The sequence below is a fragment of the Trachinotus anak genome, unplaced genomic scaffold, assembly GCF_046630095.1.
Source record: "Trachinotus anak isolate AG129_WGS33_773 ecotype Australia unplaced genomic scaffold, CSIRO_AGI_Tana_v1 ptg000024l, whole genome shotgun sequence".
NCBI lineage: Eukaryota > Metazoa > Chordata > Actinopteri > Carangiformes > Carangidae > Trachinotus > Trachinotus anak.
In genome coordinates this window covers 2,879,669-2,901,659 of record NW_027273875.1, presented here as the reverse complement: position 1 = coordinate 2,901,659, position 21,991 = coordinate 2,879,669, and the positions used below count along the sequence as shown (strand labels likewise).

Below are 21,991 nucleotides of genomic sequence, written 5' to 3'. Positions count from 1 at the left end.
GTCTAAGGACTGGAGGAACGGCTGGTTTTAATTATGGAAGCGTGCTGAGCCAGGAGAGAGCCAACTTTCACTCTCACATCTCGTTCTCACACTGTCTCTCACACGGTCGCTTAGAGGGAAGGAGGGAGAAGAAGGAGGACTTTACCCATTACTTTCTCATCTTTTTGAATTCACCCTTCCTTTATTTATGCTTCTTCCTCTCTCCACCCCCCATGCCATCCTCTCCTTTAAACTCATTTTATTGTCCCATCATCTTTTTCCCACTCAGTCCATTCACTTTCATTCATCATCTTCTCCTTTCTGTTCTTCTTTTGCTTCCTCTCCCACATCCTGTCCACTGTACTCCCCCCCCCCCCCCCCCCCTTTGCATTTTTTTTCTGCATTGCTGTTTTATCGCTCTCTCTCCTCATGTTATTCTGCATTCCCTTTCATCCTTTCTTCTCTTCTTACGGTTGGCCCTTCCTCTCTCTGGGCCAAAAAATAAAAATTAAAAACTTTCATCTCATCACATCCTTAATCATAGATTCACACTGGCACAGACCCCAAATTTTATAATGTCAGCCTCTTGATTTAGGACAGATGAAAGTCTGTCTTCGTAATGTGTTCTGAAGATGGAAAAAAAAAAAGATGAAAGTCCTTATTTTTTATTTTTTTTAATACACTTCTGAATTGGATGTGCTGTTTTTCTTCCAACAGACGGATATTCTAGGAAACGGTAAAAGGAAATGGTTGTGAAGAGCTTGTGAAATCAAAGCCATTGTGCCTGACACTCGGAGCAGTGATATCCACAGCCACTGGTGTCGAAGAAAGCTGCCACTGGATGAAAATTATGACCACTTCTCATTACAGCTGAACCAAATTAGCTGCGAATGAATTTATTTGACGTCTCACTGCCACATGAACTCGGGTACATTGCATATCCTCTTGTTCAGACTCAGGATTCCCTGAATGAGGTGAAACAGAGGTTCACCTCAGAGCATCCATCCCTGCTGATATAGCCCTACTGCTTTTTGGCAACACAATTAAACCTAAAAGGATTACAGCAGTATTTCTACTGGAAGCTAAATTATTCACTAAATGTACAAAATATTAGACAATTTAGCTTTTCATAAAGTGCACTTGTCAGGTGAATCCAGGGACAGTATAAGCCATTACCCCTCATATTGATTTTTACTTATTTCCATTTATAGCTCTGACAGAGAAAGAAGCATTTAAACTTCAAGGAACTGACATGAAGTTCTAACACAATATCCCTGCCTTCAATATGTGTTTATTGCTGTTTTTTTTTTTTTTTTTTAAATTGTATCTCAGATAATTATGAGACATGTGGTATCTTATAACCCCTCTCTTGGGAAATTCTGCCTCTTCTTGCCTCCCCACATTGAGGTCAGAGGCCAGTGTCAGCTGCAGAAAGCATTCCTCGAGCTGCGATGGGTTTACTGTCATCTGTCAGTGACACTTCAGGGAGGTAGATGCTTGCAAACACATGGGCTGGAGCACCAGGTCCACCAGTTCAAATTCCCCAAATGGTTTCACACCACAGAAATCGAAATCATCTCTGGTCATTTGTGAAAGACGTGTCAAGTTTACTCAAATATTCTGATCAGAAAAACCACCTATAAGAGACTGAATAAATACAACTAAATTCATAGACTATCCATACAACAGCTCCCACCAGAGTACGAACACCCGGGTGTGGTTTTAAGAGTTACCAGGGAGGAATGCAGTCTGCTGGGCTCAGAGCTGTCTCAGAGCCCTTAGCCTGGAGGTCAGCCCGACTCTGACAGATCTCTCCACACTCCACTGAGGCGAGACGCATGGTCCCTGTCAGCACCGCACAAAGCCTGCCAAGCCCATCTTCTCACTGTGTATGTGTGTGAGTGTGTGTGTGTGGGGTGGTGAGACAAACAAAGGAAAAATACAGTTTGCGAATGTGTGTGTTTGTAGTTATGGTTGGATGAAAAACTAAAAATACACCTCAGCAGCTTCCCATGTGTCTTCCTTTCTCTGACCTACTGCATTCCCACAAACATAGAAAAATCTACAAACTTGAGTCAACCACTGGTGAACAATTGAGTTTGTGTGTGTGTGCGTGTGGGTGTAGCCACCAAATGCTGCTGTTGCACTGACTGAACTGAGATCTGATACCTCTCTGTTGTCAGCTGGTATGAATCTGTGTCTCACAGAAGAAATAAAGCAAACCTCTGAAACCACACTATGCCCAAACTACTGTATTTGTCTTTAGCCTGGCAAAATAAAAGCGGGTTTGGCGTTTCATGAAACGAACACGCTGATGAACATATTACCCATGAGTCATTGCTACAGTCTAGAGAGTTATTCTACAGGTTTATGTACTCTTGCACACAAATCACTGTTGTCATTGACATTTCTCTGCACTAAAGTTCTTCAGGAGTTCCACTCTATGTCTGCATAAAATAAAAGAAGCTTTATTTGAGGTGCACAGCAAAAAACAAAAAACCAGATGCTTGTCCAGAAATAAAGACGTCTTCTGAGCGGTTCTGAATTTCCACAACATAACTACCGTATGTTCAGAGCTCCTTAGAATATCAGATTGATCACAACATCAATGTGAAGAATCGATATCAAACAGTTCAGGTAATGCAAGCTGAGCTGTAGCTCTCTCTCTCTCTCTCTCTCTCTCTCTCTCTCTCTCTGTCTCTCTCTGTCTCTCTCTCTCTCTCACACACACACACACACACACACACACACACACACACACACACACACACACACACACACACACACACACAAAACAGGAAACAGCATTTTACACCTGTAACTCTTTCATTCAGACCAAAATACACCAAATTACTGACAACGGCAATTCAAAACTAGACTATTAACTTGTCTGCCAAACAGCCAGACTTTGTTATGGTGGAAGCTAATTCAAGGTCTGTTTTCTTCAAGACCACTGTACCACTTTTGCATCCCCACAGCATGCCCAACCTAGATTATTTCAAATCACTGAAACAACTCTGTCTTGGAAACTTAGCCTTTGACAAAAACTCTCACTGCAACATGTTGTTGGATAGGCTAAAAGTCTGTTTGTTCATTTTCCAAGTAAGTCATCTTTTCTTGGAGGGGCAAACACTTCTCACAGCATTGAAGCGGTGCCTGTGCTGGATTTCAGCAGGTGATGATTTCTGTGCTCTCTTTTCCTGCAGAAACAAGTCGCTGGCAGAGGGAAGAACAGGTTCAGCCCCAGTCCAGTGACAGCTGCAGAGCCCTGGGCAATAAAGCATGACAGCCGGCGCAGAAAATAAGGCCACACACACACCCGGAGGTGTCCAAAGCCTGGAAAAAACAGTAATGTGACCAAGAGAGCAAAATAGTACTATTAATAAAGGATAAGGAAAAGAAAAAAAAGAGAATAAAGTTCATTTGAATATTAAAATATAGGCTTTGGATTTGTAAGGCAACAAGTGTTGTTTTATGTCCGGTTGTGCAAAATCACAAAAATGTCAATCATTTTTGACATGTATGTGATGACACACACCCTGACACAGAGTATAACGGCAGTGAAGAGCTGCAACATCTTGCTAAAGGACACTGGCAGGGAAAGAAACAGAAGGAAAATTATTTATATTTCTGATGCATACTTGTGGTAGAAATTTTGTGTTGTTTGGATGCCACTTGTTACAGATCTGCCACTACTGGAAATCATCAACAAACTTGTGGTTAGACTGGTTAGAAGGCATTCAGACTGAAAACAGCCCTGCATTAAAACAATGCAAAGGTCTGTGTTAGTGGGGAATGTGGTGCTTCAGGTACAGGGACAGTCCAGTCTGAGTTATCAGATACCAATTACCAGCGGCAATTTTCCTTTGTGATGATGGCAAGGCAAACAGTAGAAATACAGCTTTAACGTTACAAAGTTAATCCAAGTGAATGAGGAGCCTGTGTTTCTCATGCAGGGTTTACAGATGAACGTAGCTTAGTCTGCAAAAACAACCTACAAATAAACTTTACACTCTGCACTTCTAGAGAGGTTTGTTTTTGGCAACAGTGAGAGCTTCCCTTTCAAGCTGACATGTTGTGTTGGGCTGCACGGTGTAGACAATCTCTGAGTGTGTAATTTGAGATTACATCAAGTTTGTGAAAGTTTCACTCAAAAATCAAAGTCAAACAGAGGACCAGGCCTGTTTGGCACCAACGTTTCCATGGTAATGATGACCAACAGTAAAGAAAGAAAACCGCAGACCAAAATGTAACTCAGACACACTATTTTACTTCTCAGTTCTCTCGGCTGTCCTTCCTCTCAGCTTTAGTGTTTGGTTGGCTAACGCTGACCACACTGACTCACACACATTTAAGAAGACTGGAGAGCTGGCCAGCAGACAACACTACAGACAGACCACCAGCGCACATAAACACACAAAAAACTGCCAGACAGACTCTGAGGAATGACGTGGTGGGTCATTCAGAAACATTACGACACATTACAAAGGTGGGATCAGTTAAGGGGGCTAATTCAAACCTCAGCATATCAGAGTACAACAGAGCTCTGCCAACAGCTGCTGCTAAACTCCAGGGCAGTTAAAGTATCCTCATAGCTTAGAGAGTGAGATAACAATTCATGCTTGACTGAACGTACATTTGTTACACACTGCTCTAGATAATCTTGCTGTACTTTCTCGTAGCACAGCAGATTCCCAGAAACGCTGAGGAATCAGATAAAAGGTGAGCAGTGTTGTCAGTGTTTTACATGTAAAAGACTGAAAGAAATTTCCAAATTCCATCATCCATAATATCATTTTATCACGTGTGCTCTTGACATTACAGGTTTACATCCAAATCAGGATGTGATCCACCTTATTTCCTTTCTCTCACTGTTTCTGTCACTCTTCACTGCACATTAAATCATGAATAACTCACCAGTAACCATTAATTAAACCTCACCAGCACACATATTTTGACCCTTTTTTTTTTTTTTGGTAATGTGAAAGAGATCATCAGTGCAGATAAAGACCAAAAACACACAGACGTTAGCTGTGTGTTTTTCAGAGCTGTGGGGGCCCAGCAGTGGTAAGCTATCCTGCCACAGTGCCATTGGGAATTCCTGGCCATCGAGGTGGTTAAACAACGGCAGGCAGGAAATGGAGCATGCTGGGTGGAAGAATGCACACAGAAAGAGCGAGGGAGTTTTGAAAAATCTTGACTGAATTAGCCTGCAGTGGCTGTTACATTACAGCAACTGTCTCTCAACTAAAAGATGTGAAACACAAACAAAAACTTGTAGATCACTAACCAGGAACAGGACTGTTGGGGGTCCACGTCTTTGGATTCCTTATAAGTGAAATTATATCCAGCATATTATCCAAAAGGAGGAGTGGGGAAAGTACAATATTCCAGTTATCCAGGTTTAGATCCGAGTTTGTGTTTTATATTCCAGAGAGTGTGAACATGTAAAAAGTTTCCTCAGAAAGCAGAAGTCGGTGACTGTCAAGCTTTTAGTTTGTCTTTAACTGAGAGAGGAGTGCGTGTGTTCCCTCCCGCTCTACTCTGTTCTGTTCCGTCTGTCTGTCCGCTGGCTCCAGAGAGGTGTGTGTGTGTGTGTCTGTGCGTGTGTGTGTGTGTAGTCTGCTCATTTCCTGCCTGGATGTGCTTCTGGGCTCCAGGCGGGCAGGCTGCTCAGGAACACATGGCCAGCCACTGTTCTGCCAGGGGTTCCGCATTCCACACACACACACACGCACACACACACACACACACACACACACGTATGCACAACACTCCCCCCATTAGCTCCCTCTGTGACCCTTTCCAAGCTCCCCTGCTGCTAGTAGTACTCCAACACACAGACACACACACACCCTCCAGTCCTTTGCAGGGCATTAACCCTCCCCCACCCCACCCTTCACTCTCTTATCAACTGACCCACACAGGAATGAACGAACACACACACACGCACGCACGCACGCACGCACACACACACACACATACATGCACACACAAACAGTCCTAGCTGCCCTGAGGTTATTGATACTTGGCCGACTACTCTTTCTGCTACAGTTGGTCAGTTGGTGCTTTGTGCTGTTGTTGTTGTTGTTGTTGCTGGATAAACTGCCACTGCACCAACTGTTGCATTAAGATTTTATTGACTTCATTTCAGTTTGGCACATTCGGTCGACACTTCCATCAGAAGTGACTAACAGTGAGAGCAGCAGTGGGTGTCCAGAATCTTAATTAAGGCATTAGTATACTCCATCAGGCCTGCCCCCTCAGTTGGGAGGCTTTGATACTTTTTCTTTGTCTTATGTAACAGTACACTTAATGTCTTAAGTTTTTGAAGTGAACACAAGACACTGGGAGATGTCTCCTTGGGCTTTGGGAAAGTGCAATGGCCATTTTCACTATTTTCAGACATTAAATAAATCAAACAACTAAAAAATTAATAGTGAAAATAGTGATTAGTAATAAACCCTAAAGTCTAATTTTCATGATTTATATTTCCTGCTTTATTCAACTACCTTCGGTGCTGCAATTATCCAATCACAAGAATCAATAACACTTTTATCTCATATGGACAAACTCACTATTAAAACAAGCACCAACTGGCTGAAAACCAAATAAAAAACATCATAGTATGTTCCTGTGGTCTCATAATTTTCCATGACTTTCACTGACATCCCCAGAGAGCAGTAAAAACTAAGAGCTGCTTCCTTTTACAGAAATTCCATGACTGACAGGAACCCTGTAAATGTGAATGTATGATGGAGTTTGAGACCATACTGGAGCCATCCTTCTCAACTCCTGACAAATGCCCTCAAGCAGGTGAAGCTCTCAGCCAGGAGGTCATAATTTTTTGATTTACACATAAACACAACAAAAAGGTGCCTGCCCCCTCCTTCCTTTTTCTGGTAGCAATGCTTCTGTTACAACAACAGAGGGAAGATAAATACTGGCACTGAGCACTGACCTTAAGCTATTTCGGCCGCAGCTTTCCCTTCTGCAACCAATTCCAGTGTTTAAACAGGTGGAAAATCTCTGTAAGGTATTTTATGAGCTTTTTTGGCACTCTGGGGAGGAAGGGGGCCTGATATTTTTTATTTTGATATCGGTTTATCAGATCACATTTTCCTGATGAACCTCTGCCCAGAAAGCCAAGGTCCTCCCTCATCAACTCTCTCAACACAACTGTCAAATGCAGAATAAGTGTTTTATTCAATGCCCTAATGTTGGTGAGCTTTCTTTCTGACTATTCTGATAAACTCATCAGTATCAGAACTCTCATATCATGTTTTCGCAACACATTTTAACCATTTACAATTTGTTTTTCACATATTTGCCCATGATGGACAAGTTATTATAAACCAACTTAAATGAGCTATTTGTAAGTTTTGCGATTAACAGCTGTTTATTTACCAGGCTAAAAGAAACATGAGTTCAGCATCAAACTTCATGCCTTTACTTGCCAAGACCTGCCTCTATTTCTGTCTCTTTTTTCTTGTACTGAAATGACTATGCTAACTAGCTAGCTCCGGCTTGTCTCATTACTTTCCAATACTGAGTGACTGTCGCCCACTGTCTGCCCTGAAGAAGTAGTGCTGCTCAGAGACCATTATAGTCTCTTGTATTGCAAGTGCAATGATGGCTAAAGGTCTTGGCAAGACTGTTAAGTAAACAACTGCTAATAATTGGCAATAATGCTAATGTTGGCTATTCAGCAATAACAAAACTTACATAGGGGTCCTTTAAGTATGATGTCAACAAAACAGACCCTCCAAAACGAGAAGATGTCTTGTCCACACCATCAATATGCCATATAATTGAACCAACGTCTCTTTAACACAGTTTCAACAAAACCTTAAAATTGAAAAGTTCATGAAGGCAGGATTAGACTGTAGTATCAGACTGTGCCAGCATACGTTCGCACACACCTCCTTAAATTTGATTTTCTCTTAAAAAATAGTCAGGGTTCACTTGTGTACGTTTATGGTACATTTGAGGTACAGTACCACATAAGAAGAACCGTGGTGAAGGATGTAGGATTTCATGTGAGACTAGAAATCTGTTCTAGCCCATCATGGCACTGCATCACACAAGTGTGAGTGTTTTTGTGTGTATGGGTAGGTGCAGATTTTACAAACAGCATTCCCCTACATCTCAGTAAAACCTGTCTTTTCATACCTTACTGCTCTGTGACATGCCGCTTCTCCTATCATGTTACATATGCACACACGAACAGACAGAAACACACACACAAACACACATCTGACAAGATGACAAGATAGGCTAGCTTCACATTTAATGTCAGGCAAATCCCACCTGCTTTCACTACATGACACCTCCTGTCTCACCCACCGTGTGTGTGTGTGTGTGTGTGTGTGTGTGTGTGTGTGTGTGTGTGTGTGTGTGTGTGTGTATTGGTGATTGTTATTACATACCAGCACCTTGCCAGGTACATGTGCTCCTTGACGAAGACTGATCCGGAGAGCAGGATGTACCAACAGGTAGCAATGCTGTCTGGGCTGTAGCAGAGAGAAAGAACACACTGGTGTGAAACACTGGAACAGGCTATCACTGCCGTTTGCACTTCATAACACCTAATCTCTCAGAAAAACATGGACAATGTGAACTTCCAATATTCCCATTCTTTCCCGTTCTTGTGTTCATGTTTGGGAATAAATTAGCTCCGATGTTTGTTTTTTTTCTCCACTCTTTTTTTTTCGCCACGTATGCTTTTTGTCTAAAATGAATGCTATGTTGTTAGTACCTTCAGCTTAAATCTGCACTTGGCTAATTTGTGGCTCAACTTGGCAGCCTGAAGAAAAAAAACTAACTTAAAGGATAAGGATGGATATGAAAAATTGTACCATCAGTCACTGAAGAACATGCATTTACGACAGGGTGGGCCATTTATTTCTGATGACTCTGGGTGGCTCTCAAAGTGAAGCTTATGTGGAGCTTTTTGGAAAGTTTAAAAATCCCCTGAAGTTAAAATGAATAATTTTTTGAGATTTTTTTCCCCCACCTCTGCAGCTACTGCAGCCTCATTTCAGGTGTCACCATAGCTCTACTTACTTACTTCTATATGGTACTCTGCTCCTAAAATATGTTCTGCACCATGTTATATGTTTTTTTGCTGATTCTGAGTTGACTTAGGTCTATTCTATTCTTTATGGATCCATACATTTATGGCTGAACTGTCTAGAAAGACCAATTTAATACAAGCCAGGATTCTTACATGACATTTCCTCCAAGTCTTTGAAAAATGTAGAGGTTTATATAAAAAGAACTGAAGAGTGAGACCTCTGAAAGAAAATATAAAGTGCACATCTGAGCTTTGAGTCCCTAGTGATGCATTTTGCATTAGCATAAATGTGTTCTTAGAATGCCAAGCACTATAGAGACATGATATAATGTGCCATGAATGCAAGGTGGGGAAAATCCATTAACGTCAAGCAGCCATGATAAAAGGGTGGAACAAACAGAGCTGAGAGGGACACGCAATCTGCTCTATCATTCACAACATGGAATTCTTTCATGTGAAAATTAACACATTTAAAAAAAAAAAAAAAGAAAAAAAGAAAAAGAGCTTTGTCATTGTCCGTGCTATTTCATGTATTCATTCTGTCTATTAACCCAAAACACCAGTCTAATTAACTTTATAATCAGCCGAGTGCTCGAGTCAGCAGCAAAGACCTGGGCACAATCATACACGATGAAGAGGTCAGACAGAGGAGAACATATCTGTGCCTGCGGTTGTGAATATGAATCCAGAGACTGGGAACAGGGAGTGAGAAATGAGGAGTGTTTCAAGTGTGCAGATAAGAGACGCACCATGGTGGGAAGAGCAGCACGTTATGGAAAGACATGTTATCACCTCGTGTTCCCTGGTAAACAACAGTGGCTTTTCTGTGTGATGTATGTGGACAAATAATTTCTGAATGCATTCAAATACATAGGCATAGCTTTTTCACATTTAAACATAATGGTACTTTTAATTAACATTCACAAACCAAAGGATATTTATCCTTTTTGAGATCTGTGGACAAAAGCCATGGAGGGATTTTAATTTTAGGGGAATACACATGTATAAATTAATGATGTATACATGTTTGAATATCATTCTCCCTCAAAACTTTTTTTTAAATGTTGAAGCATTGGCAAACATTTACATATGAATTGTAGGTGGCTTTTTAAATGATAGTCTGCAGCTCAGAGACCTGGAGAGACAGTCAAAACGGCTTTATTTGATAAAGACTGCCTCTTTACTCTCTAGTTATTTGGCCTTTCTCTAGGTATTTCTGTGCAATTTTGAAATCTAATTCCCAAACTCAGATTTTATGAGATGATACATGTATTCACACACGACCTGAGGATTATCGATGAATTTCCTTTGCTTTATTTCTTTCTGTCTCCACATCGTTTTCTCCATCTCTTTGTGTCACTTGGGTGCACACTATCACCGAGCTACATCCAAACTACATACACAATATCCAAATCACAACATCACACAGAGCCTGACCGTTTCTATAGCTGGTTTGGGAGGATCTGATATGTGCAAAATCTCATTTTGTTGCAGACTTCACTTCATCTATTCAAGTGAGATTGTATGATAAATACTGTATTAAAGTAGTGATTTCAGTAGTGATGGTGCATTGATTGAGCCTCTAAGTGGTTCATGGCCTTCACATCCACTGTTGTAAATACCCAATCTTGAAAACATCTTTTCTGACAAATACTAGCAGAGACTATGTGAGTTAATACACTTTATCCATTTTGTGAACGAGGAACTAATGGATACTTGCAGAAGCTCAGGTTTCATATACAGAAAACCTAAAAAGCTGTCACTGTTGTGGACACAGTTTTAAAAAAGTGATCACTTGGATTCACAGAGCAAAAAAGGCCACAGTTATGACATTTTACACCAAACATAGAACCCAAACAAAAAGAATGAAGACCATTTGTCAAACACAGGTAAGGCAATTGACTATTTACTTATCCACCAAAAACAGTCACAGGTTCCAGTTTCTCAAATGTTTTGCACTTTCTTTTGTTTTATTTCATTGTAAATTGATAATTGTTGGATTTATTTGTGTTTTGTGCAAAAGTTGGTCACACAACACAAGAATGTAAAGATATGTTGGGGACTGTATTATTGTGAGGGGAACTTGATAAACAGAATCTACACAATAATGAGACTCATTAGTCTTACTCCTGGGTGCATCAATGCTATACATGTCATTCCCTCTCTTCCTGCTTTCTTCTTTGCTGTTTTTGCATAGGAAAAACTGGAAGTCTAAAACAATCAAGTTTAAAAAAAAAAAAAAAACACTGTACAGATTAGTTTCTTCCTGGATTGTTGTGTTTAAGTGCAGCCAACATGATTAACTACTACCAAAGTTTCAATAGAGAGACCTTGATTGCTTTCATCTGCCGTCTGTATAGTGTGTAGTGTAGTGTGTAGTGTGTAGTGTGTAGTGTTTCCCACACATGGACTCTATCTGGGCTGGCCGCTCAGGTAGATTAAGACCTGTCCAGGTAAATAAAATCACTCAGTTTCAACTTGAATAGGGAGCAGAGGCTTCTCTGTATGCATTCACCACTAGTGTCGACCAATAGCCTGCATGTGAGGTGTTTAGGGAACATCAGTAAATTGTAGCATCTACGCATACAGAAAATAACCTGGGTTACTGCGCGAGTCTCTGCTCATCGGTCACACACCTCGCCATCCACCACCTCGAGTAAAATCTCACCCTGTGGGAGACACTGGTGTGTAGCTGACTAAGTAGACATGGCAGGCGCTTTGTTCTGGGTTAACGTACTTAAGACTCGCACCTGGTAAAGGGGCAACAGAGGAAGATTTTGCGTGTGTGTTTATTGGATAGTAAATTAAACCACTAAGTGTCTAATGTGATTGTAGTGATGATGATAATACATCAACAGGATGTGGAAATTCTCTCTCCTTCCTTTCATCGGTCCTCCCTCTTTCTCTCGCACTTCCTCAACATCTCTGCTGCCTTCATCGCTCTCCTACCATGTTTCAAATTCCTTGCTTCATTTTCTTGTCTCGCCTCCCTCTAAACACTGCTTTTGTTTTCTCTCCTCCTCTGCGCGCCTCTCCTCTTTTTTAATATACCTCCTCACAGCCCTCATTTGCTGTCACTTCCTCCCTTCTCTTCTCATCATCCACTCTCTCCTCTTTTCAACACCCTCTGGTACCTCTCCCTCTTTCACTACACTCTTGTTCCTCTCTCATTCTTCTTCTCTCCTTTTCCACACTGTATGATGATGCTGAGCTGACTTTTTTTTTTGTCGTCTACCTCATCCATCTCAGTATCCATTTATTCACATCCCGTGACAGACAGACAGAAGGGAAGGCAGACAGGCTATCAGTGGATCTGTCGACATTACTGTCAGTTCTTGATCAGTATTCTGATCTTAAACCTGGAGTGGGCTTCAGAAAAATGTATCAGAGCAAGACTTGAGGCTTTACGAGGCAGTTTTAACATTTATTTAAGAAACAGCACATAATGTGGATGATTTAAGAATTTTAGGAGCCTTAATTCTCATTTTTCCTTGTAACATTTTCTCTTGATTAATGTTAAATAAGCGAGAGATTCAACTGTGAAGAAATGTGAGGTGATGCTTAAAATCATCATATGCCAGGTGGATGCCACAGGGTTACACAGAGGTTCAGGATATTTACAAGTTTGACACATTTAGCACAGATCACAGCCTGATAAATCTCATTGCTCTGTGCCATAAACCTCCACTGGCGTTCAAAAACTGTTAAAAACACATCAATAGGCCAGGCCATGGGTAACATGTTCCTTCATTGGCATGAACATGGGCGTCCCAGGGTGCTTGCTGTTCTCTTAGCAACTATGCTGATTTGCCCCGATCAAGTCATAATTTGCTCTAGTGCAACTGCTTTGTTATTGTGCCGTTTCAATGTTACGAGCTCTGTGATCATGAATTAAGACATTTTTGAAACAATGCATATAATGTGAAATTTCAACTGGGTAAATACTGGGAATGAAAATATAAAAAACAATTCTTATTTGAATAAAGCAGTCTTCCTTCAACAGATATTTCAATAAAAATAAAAAGAGAGAGAAAGTGTAAGTGCTGCAGAACACAGCAGAAGACTTCCTGCACGGGGTGAGAGCTTGTACTTACTAGAACAGGATGTGGTTAGCCTCATGTCTCTCATACCTGGCTGAGGTACACATCGACCTGAGAGAGAAGGACAAAGACGTTAACTTTTTCTCTCCAAAAAATTCCCTAATACACATATCCATCCTAGACATTTTCTCAGAAGGCACCACACTCTCCCACTGTTTATCAGCTCAGAGTTAAGGTGACCCACTACTTCTTTTCTGGCTGCACCCCAACCAACGTTTCATTTTCTTTGGTGTGGGCTGTACCTGAACCTTGTTGTGTATTTGCATTTTGTCAGCTGAGCCGAGTTACAAAAGAACTAGGGTTTGTAAACACAAGTCAAATGTGCTCAGGAGTACTCTATTTTCATTATGGACAGAGGTTTGGTAGCATACCAATTGTATCATTCAATTACCAAGCATGAGAAACTCTCAGATGTTTGTATCCGTCTCCATGTGTCCTGAACACCCTTCACTGTGGAATTATTTCTTGTAAATGGTTCAGATTGTAATCTAACAACAGGAAGAGGCCTCTGACGCACCATTTAATATGAAGACTACTGTTCAAATGTCATTGTCATAACCTGCTCAGCTCAACCTGAAACTTGCTAACACCACATTCCTGGCTTTCAGCAGAACATTTCAAACATGCTTGGTATGAATGCCATAACCACCTCAGCCTGAATGTCCTGTGAATGCTGAAGCCAAGGTGGAAAAACCAACCCTATAGGCTTCTCTAAAGTTCATCTGGTGAACTGATACTGTGATCTAGCCATCATTTATTATCAGAAATGATTTACCTTAGCTGATGTTCCCTAAGGTGGGAGAGGACGTCCATGTGGTAGAGGTGACAGTAGATGGTGTGCAGGTCCTACAGGACAGAAAGACAATGAAATCATTATTATAAAGCAAGAAAGGAAAAAGTTGCTGCACTGTTTTTCTAACTTCTGATACCTCAGCTCAGGGTATCTGCTGACACAGAGCACTGATCAGACACCTGTACCATTTGTACAGAATTTAAAATCTATAAACCTCACTAAGATATTTTTTTATAAGGTGACAGGAGGCCATGGATTGTGCCACTAAACATGTGACAATGGAAATTAGGCTTTTGTCACATGTCAGTCTTGAAAAGTCTTTAATGTGAAACAGTCACATCTCACTGATACCCAATCTGCTTAATGAGGTCAGCATCACCAGCCATGTCCATCCGACAGTTTGGATCGGTGCATCCCTAAAAACTGTCTACTGCCTTTTCGAACAATATATATCAACACGCAAGTTTGTAAAATCTGCCAATTGCTGAGTGAGCTTAGTATTTAAGAAGTCAAAGCTTTTAAAAGATTAGCTCATTGTTTAGAGTGTGTGAAACGTCTCAGCACCATGTAAATCACATCCAGTGTTAGCGTGCTCACTGACAGAAGCCACTTGGACTATGCCAAACGCTGCCTATCAAATTGACGCCCTAAAAACCAGACGGGCAGGCATACCACTTATCTGCGCACATGACAGCAGCGAGACACGCACAGATATATCCACCCACGGCCTTAAAATAGTCCTCTATCAGGGCCGGCTGTCAAAACATTAAGAGGCTGACAGAGTGTGTATGTGAAGTGAGCAGCTTCATATAAGCATCTGTAGGATCAAGCAAACAGAGCGGGTACCTTTTAACAGGTGGACAGCATGGTTGACTGGTTATGTGCTCACACATGCTCTCACACACAAAGACACACAAAGATAGACACAGGCTCATTCATTACAGAGAACAGATGGACCCATGACTTAATTCCTTTTGGAAATCTCTGTTTTCTCTTCCAGTCGTACTGACTCTATAGACTATTTCACTATATCAAGATTGCAGTGTATACGAATTCATCACAAATCTGCAGGTTAAAGGAATAGTTGCCAAAAGTTAGATGACGGGATTGACACATTAGCACCCTCATGTCTGTAAATTTAAAGCTAAATTAGTTTAGGAAAAACGCAGAAAGCAGGTGAAACAGCTGGCATGGGTCTGTCCAAAGTCAACAACATCTACCCACTGGCTCACTAACTAACACACTGATTCTTGTTTGTTTAATCCATTAAAAACAGAGGCGTAAAAATGAAAATTCACCATTTTACAGGGGGTGATGTGCCAGAATATTTTTGGTCAGGACCAGTAACTTTCTGGAGTTTCTGCTGGTTGCCTGGAAATGAGTCCTGGCTTTTGCTAAGCCAAGCTAAGTTAGCTGGGGGAGAGCAGTAGCCTCATAGTGAGTGTACAAATATGTGAGTGATATAAATCTTCTCATGTAACTCTTTCAAAAACTGAATAAGCGTGACATTTTTCCCAAAATGTCAAACTTTTCCTTTATGATTGAAATGCTCAGTTAAAAAAAACAGTTACGTGTCCATCAGCCAACTAGAGGCTTCTAGTTGGCTGAAAGTCTGAAACGTTTAACAGCTGAACTGAGAAAAAAAGAATCCCCTAACAATCATCCCTCTTTAGGACAAAGCCAAGCCACAGCTGCAGTTTAGCAAGAACACACAAAAAAAACTGGAACAGCTACAATGCCCTAATCTGAAACTAATAAATCAGAAAACCCCTGGAGGCTAAATTCATATTTGCAGTGTGCTGCCTTTGCTGGAACAACATTTCCTCACTACTGGTTTTTGTTTACAGCTCAAGCTGACTGAGGATTTGTTTTTTTTTTTGTCAGAAAAGTACTGTCCAGCATTTTAAGAGGAGCGTGCCTCTGTCAAAGCATAGTTTCTGGTGTGTTCGCACGTGTGTGTGTGTCTGTGTGTGTCTGTGTGTGTGTGTGTGTGTGTGTGTGTGTGTGTGAACATGGCATGTGTGCACTTGTACAGTGAGTCAAGCAGTGGGAGCCAGCGGAAGCAGAGATCAACACTGGGGACTAGGGAGCCTTTAATGCAACGGACCAACACACCTCTGATGTGTTGTTGGTGCTGTCTGACACAGGAAGGAAGGATCGGGGGAGGAGAAGGGGGACAGAGAAAGTAAGCAAGAGGAAGAGAGTGAGAAAGAAGGGAAGGAGGGCGTGAACAGTGAGCAGTCAGACAAAGGGAAATACCGAGAGAGAAAGACAGAAACAAAAGAGGGAGGCATGGATTAAACATTAGAGATCAAGGTGATAAAATGAGTCAGGTGAATTCCTGTCTGCCAGGCTTATACCGAGTAGTTGGTACATCAGTGCTGTGCTACCTCAGTAATATCTAGTTACCAGTGTCAAAAAGAAATCTAATAGACTTATTTATAGTGTCTGGTTCCTCTGCTGCCTTCTATGTGAATGGACTGTGACTAATAGGTTGCAAATTTCTCAGGTTTGTTATGGTTACCTTGCCTAGTTTAGGGAACTCCCTGGGCTGAAACCAGGTATCAGTATCTGAGAAATTTTCATGACATCTGTTATAATTTCGACAATTACAACAGGCAAACTGTCTTTCTCACTGTGTTTCCAGCGAGGTCATAATGCACGGTGCTTGGATTTTCAATAGAGCTATTTCATGCTTATAACGTATAAAAATAGACTTTGTCCCAAGTGTCTCCTAAAGAAAAACCTCACAAGCCCTGTAAGACACTGAGCACCGGGCTCTCAGCCATTTAAATAAGAGGTAAACGCTGAAGGACAGACAGCTTGACCTGGCCAGCTGCCTTACAGGGAGAGTTGTAAGCTCCATTTACTGACCCTGAGGCAGAGAGACAGTGAGCAGAGAGCACGCATGGAAAAGCCCGGTTCACAGTGGTGAGGAAGTAGGACTGTATTGACTTCGAATCAGAGTTAACTGGGTTAGTGAGCACAACAAACTGCTGCAGTAAGCACTCCTGTCATTTTGCTGAGCGTGCATGTGCGTGTACAGTGAGTGTGTGTACGTTTGGACACACAGGCCTGAGGTAACTTGCTAGCATGGGTGCTCAGATTAGGTCAGATAGCCCCAAAAGCAACCCCCCCCCCCGCTTGTTAGTGTATCCCTGGATTACATTAAATGCTCTGCCTGATTCAAAAAGACATACAGTAGAACTACCAAGTGCATCGTTTTACCAGAGGTAAATGTATTACGTGGCCTCAAGACATTTATCTTAACTTGTTAGTATTTTGCCGTTGGCCTGACCAACCCTCATTACAGAGAATAAGATCAAACACAGATCGACATACGCAAATGTTCCCCACCATAACCGTGTTTTGCCTATTATTTTTTTACTTGGATGTTTGACTTTCACTGTGCAGAATGATGTATAGAGTTTGACACTAGAAAGCTGTTTTCACATTCATCAGTTGAAGATGAAAAGTCTTTCTGTGATCACCTTTATCTAGTTTAGGAGGTGCACATATGAGCAGGATTTTGTGACTAGTTTGGAAGCCAACTTTGGCCCAACATACAACTTCCACAAATGCGATGAAGTGGGAGGCATATATCCACTAGTTAGACTTCTTAACAAAAACTTTAAAACAAAAAAATACAGAGAAGAAAATATTCTGAAGGAGTAAATATAATTTTAAGGAATTTCAAACAAGCAGTTTCAGAAATTTTTCATGGAAAACCCTTATACAGATACAAGAGAGTATTTTTATATGTCTTGAGCAAATCTTTAATCAATGCTGCTGCTCAGTGGACTATCACTATCTATTAAAATGTCATTATTGATTAGTCCATGGAACCTCATTTCACTGCTTTGGTTATATCACACAGTACCTTCACACGTGACAAATAAAACTTTGAACTGCTGCTTAGTGGCAGCATTCCTTATACCTGAAAGATAAAATGCAATAATATAATTATGTATTTAAAATAAAAACAACTAAAACATTATTTACAACAATTTAATTATACTATAAAAAACTTGGCTTTGGCATTCATGATATCCTGATCTTGGTGAATCCAGGTGAATCCACTGGAAGTTTTGAGATAACCCACAGATAGCTCAATCTGCACAGTGACGCCTCGTATATATGGATAGACTCTTTACTACATGACCCTAAAACAAGGTGCGTAGTAATTCTTCTACTACTAGCACACGCCCATGAAGTCAGCTCTCCGTATTTCATGTATTGATTCGTGTAAAGCAGGTCATCAATAGGCCCAGACGGACAGATAGCAGGATGTCTGAGGAGGGAATTTCTGCTCTGTCGCTTCAATCTGTAGTCTCACCAAAAGCGGATGGTAATGTGATCACTACAACGCCCACGCCAATCTCTCTCTCTCTCTCTTTCTGTGCCTTCAATGCACATATACACTGCTTGGATATGAACTGAGGGTGTGGTGGCTGTGGTCTGGTTTTTGGTTGCCTGCACAGGGGAAGCAATCCCTATATTTTGATGTAGTGATGCCTCCACCCCCAGTGATTTAGAAAATGATTCCCACGGCAGTGTTTATAACAAGGTCTGCTTTGTCTTAACATATGAAGACAAATCATCTCTGATGATTTGATATATTAAAAAGCAAAACCCTTTGCATGTCCAACTGTCAAAGCCATGTCCTTCATGTCATTACCCTCAAGCCCACGTGCCATGCATTGTTGTCTCATTGTCCTGCCCTCCCTAAGGACAGCACAGGGCAGCGGAGCAACCCTCTGCAGTGACCTCTGACCTTTGACCTGACCTCCCTGGAGGCTCATATGGAGACCTGATGACCCCGTCTGTGATTAGGACATCACAACCTCAGGAGAGACATCCAGTCCAACTCATCACCAGCTGAGGCCACAGCATTTCATTTAAACTGGTCTCATATGGCCGATGTTGCCAGATTATCTTACTTTAGAGGAAGAGATGCATTTGGAGTCTACTCTTAAATTTGGTGGAGGTTTCAATCCCAGTTGTAAGTGAAGGTGCTTACTTTCCTACATAGCTGGATGTTTCTCAGGATCTCCTTCAACTTACTATAATTTATAAAATGTTATAGTGATATAAAAAAAAAATAAATCTTATAGTGATATTACCTTCAAGTGTGATTCATGTGATCAAAACAAAGATACCAAGTTACTTTTGTTGCAGCTGTTCTCAGATTTTCATGTTTTATTTGACACATGGTCACGTGTTCAAAGCAGATGTGTTTGTCATTCAAGAGAAAAAAACACTTTCTTTCTGCAGAAATAAAATAAGAATTAATATAACATATAAAAGATGTGGCTGTCAGGCTTAAAGTAAGACAAATGAAGCTGATCCACCGAGATGATGAGTGATGCACTGAGCTTCCTGTGTTTGCTCTGGTGTGTGTGCTTTCACACGGCATGTGTGTGACTGAGGTAGCCACAGTGCTGCTGCCACCTCCTGGCCTGAAACACCACTCTCTGAGCTTAATGAGGCCTGGTCCAACAGATACTGTGCATCTACCTACTGTCACATTTAAATAATCTGACATGGATTAATTAAATTCTCCATGAGGGCAGACTCTATCCAGACAGCAAGACACACAAAACAATTACTTGAAATTGGTGTTGCTGCCGACTGTACAGGACATGACTGTTATAGAAAAGAGAGCTGTCACATAACCTGAACACAGACCTTGAATCTGGTCACCTTCTATCTTGTCCACATTTTCCAGTGAAAGCAGTTTTGTGCAGTTTGTTTCTATCTCTCCTAAGCCTGACGGGACACTGACATTTTGACATGCGGCTTGCTAAAGTATGCCTGTTACTCATACATAAACAAGCTGTGGCAGCACACAACTTGGATCAGTCACACAAAAGCAAGTTGTAGCAGTACAGAGGCTGCTGTCCCACCCACCACATTTCTCCCTTTCCCTTCAACAAGCAGCCTGTTAACACATAGTTCCTGATGCTGCGGCACTCCTATATTAGTCAGAAATACGCAGGGTACTGTTGTGCAAAAACTACAATCCCAACTCTGGAAACTCTGCCGTTTAAATTTCATGTATAGAAGGTCATGAACCTGAAAACACAGAGTTCGAAATTCTTCCACTGAGTCTTTGTGAAAAGTAGACTTTTCAGGAGGAACTGGGTCTGGACTCCAGCTGAGCCTGCCTTTGTTCAGTTCTCATCCCACTCCCACCTCCACCAGAATGTACAGTATGCCGGTCGGTGTTTCAGTGACAGAGAGGACATTGTAGACAGACGATACAACGCGACCATTCAAGCCGGCAGAACAAACAGCTTGGCTAACATCCTGCCTGTGGAGCCAGCTTTTAACATTTACATTACATAGACTACTGACTCCCCCAGCCTCTGTGTCAACATTGTGCTGGGCTATAGCAAAACAAGTCTAAAAGCTGGGGATCAGAATGATTTAGTATATTCGCAATGCATAATTTTAAGATTTAGAAAATGCCTCAAAAACATTATATATTAGAATTTCTAATGAGAACATATTATTTATTTATTTATATATATATATATGTGTGTGTGTGTGTGTGTGTGTGTGTGTGTGTGTGTGTGTGTGTGTGTGTGTGTGTGTGTATTATCAGAATTTAAGTTTTGTAAGAAAAGTTTCTGGATGAGGATGATGATGAGTAACACAGTAATACAATATTCACATGATTCTACCTCTGTGATTATATTTAGGCATTTCTTTTAAAAAAAGGTTGAAAGTTAAAATCAGAATAACTGCACGACTTCAAAAGTACTGTACAGAAAATCATTATAATTTATTTATCTATGAAAAATGGTGGAATAAATATGATGAATATTAGAGCTATAAAGTCTGGTGTAACAGCCGCAAAGCTTGTAAATATCGAAATATGCTGACAAGGTCCATACATAAAAACCACACAACCCAGCATGCTTGAAAAAATGTTCAACGGGACACCAGTGTTTCATCAGCCCACAGAAGTTGCGCGTCTTCCACGGCTCCAATACTCCATTTTGAAACTGGCCAACTCTATAAAAGTGCAGTGTGGTAATCCACCGTACAAATCTACACTGAATGGACATGCTCTGTTTCATTGTCAGCAATGTCAGATTGTCAGAGGTTGCATGTAATGGGGATCCAGCATGAGGGCTCTCTACTGTACCATAAACCCTGAAGTGTGAGGGTGGGTAGAGGGAACTATCGCTGAAAGCAAAGTGATGACAAGCAATTGAGGGGCCAACACTCCACCAGTATAACCATATAACACACCGTCAAGTTACTGACAAGAGTTTGACATTTTTGCCTCTGAGTGGTGAAGGCTGTAATACAAATCCACACATCAATGACAAACTAATGCCTGTGTGCTTTATTTATTATTTGTATGTCCCCTCCACTCGTATACTGTACACTATGCTGTCATAGTGATGCCCATCAGTCTGATTGTGTGGAGACACAATTTTATGTAAATATAATAATAAAAGAACATGATACAAATGGAAATAGATTTTACCTGAAGAGTATATGATTAGATTATGAAACACCTTGTTTTTGTTCCACAATTTGCTTTGAGACAGAGTTTGCTAATCAAAGACAAAGATTGACTGATTATGTTTGTATCTGATTATGGCAGCCATAATGCCTCGTATTCATACTTGGAAAGTTACTAATGAAAGCTATACATTTATTCCTGATAAAACATCACCATCTCGGAGTCAAATAAAATACCAGAGGGGAGAAACATACAGTCTTGGTCATTGTTCAATGTGTACATAGCTGCATAATCTCCTTACCAGACACTTAGAGGCTCAAGTGAAAGCTTAACGTCAAGCACATATCACATTAATATTCCTAAAGCCTAAATGGTTTAAACCTAAGGGCCTAAAACATCAGCTATGATCCCTTAGTATCATGAACCATACAACACAGAAGCTCAGTCACAATCCTGCTCCACTGTGCAGTTTGGCCTTATCGCTGTCAGCATCAGTGTGGGGTTTCAAGTACACTTGCACCACTTAAATCTTAAATCCCCTCTTCTTGCACACAGATCGGCCT

At 41.1% G+C, this 21,991-nt stretch overlaps 1 protein-coding gene across 2 annotated transcripts in view; it reads right to left on the bottom strand.

Annotated features, from left to right (window-relative positions):
• LOC139607708 (rap guanine nucleotide exchange factor 6-like) overlaps positions 1–21,991 on the bottom strand; it is a 146,268-nt gene that overhangs the window by 98,025 nt on the left and 26,252 nt on the right. The window contains exons 2-4 of one of the 2 annotated variants that reach the window (XM_071460834.1): positions 13,931–14,001; positions 13,150–13,206; positions 8,409–8,492 (exon numbers count right to left, since the gene is read on the bottom strand). In XM_071460834.1, coding sequence (XP_071316935.1) covers positions 8,409–8,492; positions 13,150–13,206; positions 13,931–14,001 — 212 coding nt within the window. Of the gene's footprint in view, positions 1–5,269; positions 5,727–8,408; positions 8,493–13,149; positions 13,207–13,930; positions 14,002–21,991 lie in introns of those variants that run through there. The other variant, XM_071460835.1, reaches the window with a different exon arrangement.